Source organism: Gnatocerus cornutus, chromosome 4 (genome assembly GCF_029298725.1).
Source record: "Gnatocerus cornutus isolate USDA-ARS CGAHR chromosome 4, icGnaCorn1.1, whole genome shotgun sequence".
Classification (NCBI taxonomy): domain Eukaryota; kingdom Metazoa; phylum Arthropoda; class Insecta; order Coleoptera; family Tenebrionidae; genus Gnatocerus; species Gnatocerus cornutus.
In genome coordinates, this window is record NC_142236.1 from 4,376,698 (window position 1) to 4,386,846 (window position 10,149).

Genomic DNA, 10,149 nt, shown 5'->3' on the forward strand with positions numbered 1-10,149 from the left:
GTACAAATTTTTAAGTTATTGTCCTGAAAAAGTGTCAAAACTTTAGAATTCCATTTTCTTTTTTATAATTTCAATATTTATTATTTAACTTGAATATATTTAGTGCCGTTTTAATGCCAATACTAAAAGACCTTATTCCGATTTTTTTCAAATTTTTCTTTAAGCTAGATTTTGGGTCAGAAATTTTTTAAATTATGTTGTTATTTTATTTTTAATGCTAATGATCCAATTTTAATATAATTAGTGCCACTTTAAAGCTAACACTCTTAATAACTTTACTAGTTCTTTTTTCATTTTTTTTAATTGAGTTTTGTAGCACCATTTTTTTTAATTTATTGTTTTAAAAAAGTGGCAATTAATCAGAGTTTCATTTTCTTTTGTATAATTGCAATATTGTACTTACTCAATTTTAATATAACTTGTTCCGTTTTGAAACCAACATTTAAGGATTTTACACCAATTTATTGAAAATTTTTCTAAAGACTAGATTTTGAGTCACAAATTTTTAAAATTTGTTGTTCTAATAAGGTGCCAAAAATTAAGAGCTCCATTTAGTTTATTATAGTTTTAATATTAACTATTCAATTTTACTATAATTAGAGCTGTTTGGAACACTTGTCAAAATTTTCTTAAAATTGGATTATGCGTCACAAATTTTAAAAAATTCAGTTTTCCAAAAAGTATGGTCGAATTTTCGGTCACAAATTTTTAAAATTTATTGTTCTGAAAAGATGACAAAAATTTGGAGCTCTATTTTCTTTGTTATAATTTTATTATTCACAATTCAATTTTAATACATTAGCCCCTTTTTAAAAAGGTACATTCAATGACTTTATTTAGATTTTTTTCAAAAGAGCGTATTTTGGGTCACACATTTTAAAAAATTATTGGTCTGAAAATGTGTCAAAAATACAGAGCTCTATTTTGTCTACTATAACTACAATATCACCAATTCAATTTTAATATAATTAGTGCCGTTTTGAAGCCAACACTTTAAGACTTTACTCAGTTTTTTTTCAAAATTTTTTGAGAATTGAATTTCAAGTTACAAATTTAAAAAAAATGGTTGTTCTAAAATGTATTAAAAATGCAGAACTCCAATTTTTTCCTCATAATTTCCGTATTAATGATTAAATTTCAATATAATTAGCGCCGTTCTAAAGGGAATGTGTAAAAATTTTAGCCAGTTTTTTTTCAAAAGACCGGATTTTGGGTCACAAATTTTTAAAATTTATTAATCTACAAATGCATCAAAAATACAAATCTCTATTTTGTCTTTTATAATTACAATACCACCGATTCAATTTAAATATTATTAGTACCGTTTTAAAGCCAATACTTAAAGGGCTTACTCCATTTTTTTTGAGAACCGGGTTTCGAGTTACAAGTTTTAAAATTGGTTGTTCTGAAATTGTATTAAAAATATATAATTTTTTTCTCATAATTTCAATATTAACGATTCAATTTTATTATAATTAGCGCCGATTTAAAGGACATATTTAAGAACTTTATTTAGTTTTTTTTTAATTTTTTGAAGACCGGATTTTGGATAACAAATTTTTAAAATTTGTTGGTCTGAAAATGAAAATACATAGCTCTATTTTTAATTTTTTATAAGTACAATAACAATTAAATTTTAATATAATTGGTGCCGTTTTGATGCTAACACCTAAAGATTTTTTTCAAATTTTTTTAAAGATTGGATTTTGAGTTACAGATTTTTTAAAATTCAATTTTTGAAAAAGTATCGAAGAACTACATTTCATCTTTATGACCAAATTTTAATATAAATTAGTGTCATTTTGAGCCAATAGTGAATGACAAGGGTAATACTTTTAAGGACCGAATTTTAAATTTACAATTGTATTCCTATTTTAATAATAAAATATAAAAATGGTGGATGCGCCAGGACAATTTTTGGTAATTAAATTAATCTGTTTACTAATACTTTTTTGATTTGTGTTGCTTGTTCGTTAATTAAAAAAAACACAATAAATATTAACATTTACTTTTAAACATCTAAAATAAATACATCAAACAGTAAAAATATAGAAGACACCCAAAGTCAACAACAAACAAATCGCTATAAGATAACCAAGACAGTAAATTAGTCGCTATCATCATCATTCCTGCTCCTATTTAGAGGTCTTCTACTCTCTTCGTCCGACCCATAAATCACATCTTCATCCGAATCATTTATCATAGAAAATGCCGGATTATCCTTAGTTATATCAAATTCTAAAATCCAAAAACTATCGCATTGGATTAAGATAAGAAGTAACTTACCATGAACTGCTTTATTAACTGGGGAGTAAACGTACGCCATTGTATAAATGTAAAAATTGAGCAGCCCATAAAAAGACATAAACTGGGCAGAACTGTTATAATGCGTCGACAATTGCGCCACGAAATTGTCTTCAAGCACGCCGACTCCAAACCTCAAAACTGTGATAACGCACGTGATAACAATCACAACGATCATTAATAAAGTTAGAAATTTCAGTCGTAATCCTAAAATTTGAACACACTAAGAATAAGAAACAGAAGAGGAAGAAGTAGCACTCACCGAAAAATGGCATTGACCTCAATTCAGTGTAGGCCCTCAGTATCAAAAGTATCAAATATATTAGATATATAACGCCAAAAATAAAGAAAAACGCCTTAAGAGTATAAAAATTCGCCGTATCGACGGAATGGTTATAAGTAGGATCTTGTAATTCGCTGTATTTCTCCCACGTCGCTAGAATTATCGCCGGGAACCACAACATGGCGACGATGAAGACTTTCGGGAAGTAAAAAGTTAGAATTCTCCTTTCGTTCTGTCGGAGGCCGTGGTAGATGCACAGCCAGAACAGAAGTAAAGCGCAGAGGAAAGACGCCTGGGCGATCGCGTCGATCATCCCGGGGATCCAGGAGTTTACCAGGAACATCATGGGGAACATGGGATCTACAAGTACCAACGTAACACCATGATGGGTTAAAACCACTTACTGTTGTAGCCTAAGAGGAGGGGGAGCAAAAGCGACATCCATTTCTGCTCGATGGACCAGTCGTAAATCGCGTATTTCCGGAGGCTGTAGGCGAACCAGCACTGAAAAAAAAAGGTTTTTCTAAACCCTCTGGTGGAGGTGGTGATTTCAAGGTTACCGTGACAAGAAAAGTCGCTGATAAGAAGATGAAGCGGAAACCGATTTCGATTTGAGTGAAGGCCGGATTGTAGGTTTTGAACTGAAATTGAAAATTAGAGGAGAAGTTTAAGGGAAATACGTACGAAGAAGGTTAATTGGTTGATGTTGTAACGTCGGTGGAAGGCTTCCAGTCCGTAGAAATTTACAGTGATTATGTAGTGGGTGTAGTCCAAATAGCCCAAGTGCATTACGATGAATTCATCGCAATTTTGATTCTCACACGTTAGGTGGCGGGTTCTGGAACAAAAAGTATTTCTGTAATTCTATTTCTATCACTAGTCTACAAATTTTGGACCAAAAGGAGTAGAATTGCCTTCAGATTCTGAATCCGAAGTCCGTTTAGCTGCATCAGGTCAGGATTCAGAGATATTTGTAAATATGTAAATATTTTGGAACTGAAAATCTATTACCTGAACTTTAATTGGTTATAACTCAGTTATTTGTTGTCGGATGCGGAATTTTAGCTCGAATTTGAAATCTGCATGAATTTCTGCATAATAACTAATAACTTAACTAATAATTTAAATTTTCTCTGAAAATAAACGAGAAACTGACCAAAGTAGTTTTACATAATTTTAGTCGGAAATAGAAAACTTCAAATTACTACAAATTTAACAACAATTTAACTACAAATTCCAAAAATGTTACGATGAATTCTTAGCAAACAAAATGCGAGAAAAATGGTGACTAAAACCACATCTTTATATCTGTCGTAGTTTTCCAGCACCGAACCTTCAAAAATTTGGCCCTCTGGCGAGTACCTAAAACTTTAATTAGTCATAACTCTGTTATATTTATTGACGTACGTTAAAAATTCGCCCAGTTTTAGATTTTGCGTAAGATTCTACATTATATGAACGCTAGTAACTTAAATTTGATTCACAAATTAACGACATTAGGTTTGCAGACGATCTTTTTGAGGTCATTTTTTATAATTTTTTTCGATGCGAAAACGACGTTAAATACATTTAAATTACGTCAATCGAAAGAGCAGCTCGAAATCTATCAACTGACCGAATTTCAGATCAATAGGTCAAATACTTTACGAGGGACGGTGAAAAAATAAACAAAAATTTAAACATTTTCATTTTTTGAGTCAGAATTGTTTTTGGGCCAAAAAATGACCATTTAGTTTTAAATTTTTAAGAGCTAATTCTAAACAAAAAAAAAACGCAAAAAAGAAACGATGGCGAAAACCGTTTCTTTGTATTTGTCATAATCTCGGAGATATTGAACGTTAAATATTTTGGATCTAAAAATTCAATTTCCTAAATTTCAAGCGTCCATAACTCAGTTATTTGTTGTTAGATGTAGACTTTTAGACCGGTTTTTGATTATTTGTAAAATTTTTGGTTAAATGAGTCCTAATAATATAAAATTGCCCCAAAATTAAGAGAGAAATCGACCGAAATTGGTTTACCTAGTTTGAGTCATAAATTACCCAAAAGCTTAATCAGCTATAACTCAGTTATTTGTTAACGTACGTCAAAAATTCGCTCAATTTTGGATTCTGTGTGAGATTTTGCGTCAAATGAACGCCAATAACTTGAATTTACTTTACTAATAAACGAGATATTGACCAAATTGGGTTAATTTTTAACAAACTTTTTCGATGCAAAAACGACGTTAAATATACATCAATCAAAAGAGCAGCTCGAGTCTATCAATGGGCCAAATATTAGATCAGAAAGTCAAATAGTTTACGAGTGGGGGTCAAAAAAAGCAACAAAAATTCAAAATTTTTTAATTCTTTTTTCTAAGAAAATTGACCATTGAATTTTGGATATTTAAAAGCGAATTCTAAACAAAAAAGCTCACGAAAAACGATAGCAAAAACAGTTTTTTTTTATATTTGCCATAATCTCGAAGATATTGAGCCTTGAATATGTATTTTGAAACTAACAATTCAAGTTCTGAAATTTCAATCGTCCCTAACTCAGTTATTTGCTGTCAAATGTAAAGTTTTGGACCGGATTTAGAATGTGTGTGAAATTTTGCGTTAAACGACTCTTAATAATATAAAATTGCCCTAAAATTAAGCGAGAAATTGACCAAAGTCGGTTTACCTAGTCTTAGCCATAAATTACCCAAAAGTTTAATCGGCCATAACTCAGTTATTTGTTGATGTACGTCAAAAATTCGCCCAGTTTTGGATTCTGTGTGAGATTTTGCGTCAAATGAACACCACTAATTTTAATTTGCGTCACAAATTAACAAAATATTGACGAAATTAGGCTTTTAGAGGTTCTTTTTGGGTTCATTTTTAATAAATTTTTTCTATGCAAAAACGACGTTAAATATACATCAATCAAAAGAGCAGCTCGAGATCTATCAATTGGTCGAATATCAGATCGGAAAGTCAAACACTTTACGGGTGGGGGTCAAAAAAAGCAACAAAAATTCAAAATTTTTTATTACTTGAGTAAGCATTTTTTTTCCAAGAAAATTGGCCATTGAATTTTGGATTTTTGAAAGCTAATTCAAAACAAAATAGCGCACGAAGAACGATAACAAAAACCGTTTTTTTTATATTTGCCATAATCTCGAAGATCAATCTCGAACAATTCAAGTTCTGAAATTTCAATCGTCCATAACTCAATTATTTGCTGTCAGATGTAAATTTTTGGACCGGATTTAGAACATGTGTAAAATTTTGCGTTAAATGACTCTTAATAATATAAAATTGTCGTAAAATTAAGCGAGAAATCAACCGAAGTCGGTTTACCTAGTTTTAGCCATAAATTACCCATAAGTTTAATCGGCCATAACTCAGTTATTTGTTGATGTACGTCAAAAACTCGCACAGTTTTGGATTTTGCGTGAGATTTTGCGTTAAATGAACGCCAATAACATAATTGTGCTTCACAAATTATTGACTGAATTAGGTTTTCTGAGAATCTTTTTAGGGTAATTTTTAACAAACCTTTTCGGTGCGAAAATGACGTTAAGTACTTTTAAGTTATACATCAATCGAAAGAGCAGCTCGAGATCTATCATCTGGTCAAGTCTCAGATTAGTATTTCAAATAATTAGTTAACGATTGGCGGTTAAAAAAAACAAAAATTCAAAAATTTTCTGTACGTTTTTCCCAAAAAAATTTACCATCAAATTTTGAATTTTTAAAAGCAGAAGAAGCTTTAAACAAAAAAAACGCAAGTAACTCTAAACAAAAAAAGCGCGAGAAAAACGATGTCGAAAACCGCATCTTTATATTAGTCATAGTTTCGGAGATATTCAGCATTGAATGTTTTATAATAATAATAATAATAATAGTAATAATAATTAATCGGCCATAACTTAGTTATTTGTTGACGCAGGTTATAAATTCGTCCAATTTTGAATTCTTCTTAAAGTTCTGTTTTAAATGAAAGCTAATAACTTGAATTTGCTTTACCGATTTATGGTTTTAGACGTTTTTTGAGTCATTTTCAGTACACTTTTTTGCGAAAATAACACAATGTTATTGCAGACACTTCTACAATTTTGTGACAGTTGACATACAGGAGTTTTCAAAAAAATCAGCGTTTATTTAATTCGCTTTGCGAAGCGACCAATCACAGAGCCGCATTATAAATTTGGCGCCTGCAGAAATTTTTTTGCATGTGTCTATACGTCATTTTCCTGCAGAGAATTTCCTGGTTTACAAGAAAGCAATTTTAAAAAGCCGCAGGATTTGAAAAGAATAAGTTAGATACCTGTAGAGAACACATGTCAATTTTGTTTAACAGATGGCTCCACAAGTAAATGACAGTTTTCTACAAGGTGTTTATAAATGTTTCTAGCATCAAGGGTGGCTGTAAAATGTCAAAGAAATTTGCCGCTCATCACAAATGTGGGTTTCGATTTTTCAACTGACATTTTCAGTTAACCTCAAACATGAAGCAAAGTTAATTTTGAGAAATAAACTTTTCTAGTTGTGGTTTAAAATCTGAAAATCAAAAACTTGGACACAAAACTGTAACTGAAACTTCGTTGACGTAAGTGACATTGTAAATAATTTTCAAGATAGTTATATTCACTATGAAAACAAAGCGGCAAAATAGTGCATGGCAGGAATTCCAGAGCCACCCTTGATGCTAAAAACATTTATAAACACCTTGTAGTAATCGTAAATAAGACCTGATAATTTGTACTAAAAATTACAAAAATAAGTTAACAATTTGGTGATAAATTGATTAAACAGAGAATTTTTTGTAGGCGCCAAATTTAAAATCCTGCTCACTGATTGGCCAGTTTCTGTCTCAAAACTGACAGCTGTCAAAGTGGCAATTAAAGACACGTTGTGGAATTGTGGAGGAAACTGACGATCAGTGTTTATTTGTTCGCTCGATATTTCGCGATTAGTACAAAACTTGACAGTTGCTTGTGCAGCCATCTATTGATCAAAATTGACATATATCCACTGCAGAAATCTAACTTATCTCTTTCAAATCCTGCTGTGTAAATCAGTAAATTTTCTGCAGGAATAATGAAGCAATTCTTATTTGACATTCCGCAGCAATAGCAGTTTTAAAAAAATTCTAAATTATTCTCAATAGAACAAACTTTTTCTGTACAAAATATCCATCAAAACTCACCTGTTTCTCGTGTTCGTGTTATCCAAAATGCTCACCGGCTTGTGGTCCTGATTGAGCCCTTCAATGGCAACCGCAATGAGAAAACTCTTGTCGAAGGACTCGTCTAAAACAACCCCATAAAACCCCGAAAGCTAATTTTCCAACCCACCATCTGTATTCTGCGTCGACAATTTCGCAATAACCCAAAGTTGCTGTGAGTAAGTCATCAGCGACGGCGTCTTCATGATAAAAGGCCCAGTCGCTATCGCATTACTATGATTATCTTTGGTTAACAACATTTTCCCATCTAGTTCAGTGGTGCTTGTGATTGGAGGCCCTGCTATCCCTATGAAGAGGCCTAATCCAAAGCAGGCAAAAAAGGCGATGAAGACCATAACAAACTCCCGCTTATGCATGGAGTACAATCTCATGTAAACAGATCTTTCGCAGCGGTCATGGTGGTACGCTGGAGCTATATACTTATCAAATTCACTAAATAAATCACTAAATTGCGACAAGACGTTTCTGATTTTCAGAGACCATCCTGCGGACGGAAGGTGGTAGGAATAGCCTAAACCAACTCCGTCGATCTTGGCCATTTTCACATCTAAAATAAACAAATCAAATGGGAATTTTTTCGCATTGATACTCACATATTAAATTAAACCCAAAATAAACGGGTTCGAGTGGTGACGATTAATCCAAATCAAGTTATTAAAGAGATACGAAAAGCATTGTACCAACAAGTAATTTGTAATACTGAAATGGAAGGTATGGTCGCATGGTGACTTTATTGATCTGCGCTGAAGGAGAGCGCGGATGTTGTTTTGGGTTTATTGGAAGGGTCAACATGTGGTGGTGTTTGTTTTGCTTCGGAGACGTTATTAAGTAATCTGTCGGTGTCAATACACCGTTTTATTACTATTTATGAGGGAAACTTGTCTGCTAGATTGTTTTTTACTTAAAAAAATATTTTTAAGATTCTTTTGGTTTATATTTCAGTTTTTAGCTCTTTTATTTGAAAGAGCACATACTTTTTGTACACGGAAATCGTTGAGCTTATTCAACACTCAAATGCTTAGCTTGTGGTTTTAAAATTACGAAAATGACAGGCCAAAGAATAAAAATTTTGAAATTTTTTACATTTTTGCACTGATAACTTGTTTCCATTTTTATTTTTTGTACTATACATTTCTACTCTAGCCCAATTGAAAAACCACTGTCGTCTAGTAATGTCCCGAAATTTCATTGTTTTATCATTAAAACTATGTACTAAAATTACTCGCTTTAATAAAAATTTTGCGAAATTTTGGCGCGCTCTCAATATAAAAATTTCCAAAATTTTTCTTTCTGGCTCAATATTTGTGTACTTGGGTCAGTTAAAAAGCAAGCCCAAAATAAGAACTTGCCCGAATTTCATCTCAATTACATGTTTTACTTTGAAAATTTTGAGAATTTTTGCATCCTCCTAAAAACAAAAATGTCTGAAACTTGTCTTTTTTATGTTTGAATTTATTTTTTGGCACAATTGAAAAACAGGTCGAGAGTAGTGAGTTCACTAAATTTTGTTGTTTATGCATTAAAAGTTCCAGAGTTACAAATACATTCTAGTAAAAAAAAAAAAATTGGCTCGTTCTCAAAATGAGAAATTCTAAGATTTTTTTTCTAACTCTAAAATTGTCTACTTTAGCACATTTAAAAAATAACGTACCAGTAGCAACATACTCAAATTCCATCTCAATAGTATAAAATTGACAAAAATGACACAATTTAAAATCAAAATTTTGCATCCTTCTAAATACTAAAATTTCTATAACTTGTCGTTTCCTGTGTAAAAAAATGTTTTTTCTATTTCGCGTTCATAATGAAGATATTTCGATACGCGTTTGAGCGTATTTCGGTATCGTAATGGACCAATCCCGTGCCAAAATTTCCAGGAACTTATATTTTTCTTAGGTTTGCAACAGACAAACCGTCAATCTGCCGTCAACGTTGACAATTTAGATTTTGGTTTTGATAATCCATGATAAATCGATCAATACATTATTATTTCTTGTTGTACTTGGCTTAATAATTCATCGGAGAAAAACTCTTTGGATGCAAGAGAACCATCATGATCATAATCAACATCTTCGCTCTCTTGGCTCCCTTGCGCTCCGGTAACCTCAAAACGTCACACCTGTCAAACTGACTGACATTAGATTTGGCTACTTCGAATTTTTTTCCCGAACATTTTGCAAATGCCAACTACCCTAAAATTCCCTAGATTTCGAAATCAAGATTTTTCGTTTAAAATAAGGCGAAATAGAAAAAATAGCGTATGATACTTGTTCATAATGCATTTTGCCGCACTTACTACTTATGACACTCCTCGCTGCGCTCGTCGTGTCCTAAAAACGTGCGTG

General features: G+C 31.9%; 1 protein-coding gene across 2 annotated transcripts; it reads right to left on the reverse strand.

The window, feature by feature from the left end:
- Positions 1-1,992: 1,992 nt before the first annotated feature.
- On the reverse strand, positions 1,993-8,553 carry LOC148176147 (transmembrane protein 181). Of its 2 annotated transcripts, XM_088034005.1 has the most exons (9): positions 8,398-8,553; positions 7,914-8,351; positions 7,766-7,868; positions 3,272-3,425; positions 3,148-3,228; positions 2,992-3,091; positions 2,567-2,947; positions 2,287-2,511; positions 1,993-2,238 (listed from the first exon to the last, which is right to left on the reverse strand). In XM_088034005.1, the coding sequence occupies exons 2-9, from the start codon at positions 8,341-8,343 to the stop codon at positions 2,108-2,110; spliced, it is 1,605 nt and encodes a 534-aa protein (XP_087890131.1). In that variant the 5' UTR covers positions 8,344-8,351; positions 8,398-8,553; the 3' UTR covers positions 1,993-2,107. The 2 variants fall into 2 exon arrangements, with proteins under 2 accessions (XP_087890131.1, XP_087890130.1); XM_088034004.1 differs by having other exon boundaries at positions 1,993-2,511.
- Between the last annotated feature and the right edge of the window lie 1,596 nt (positions 8,554-10,149).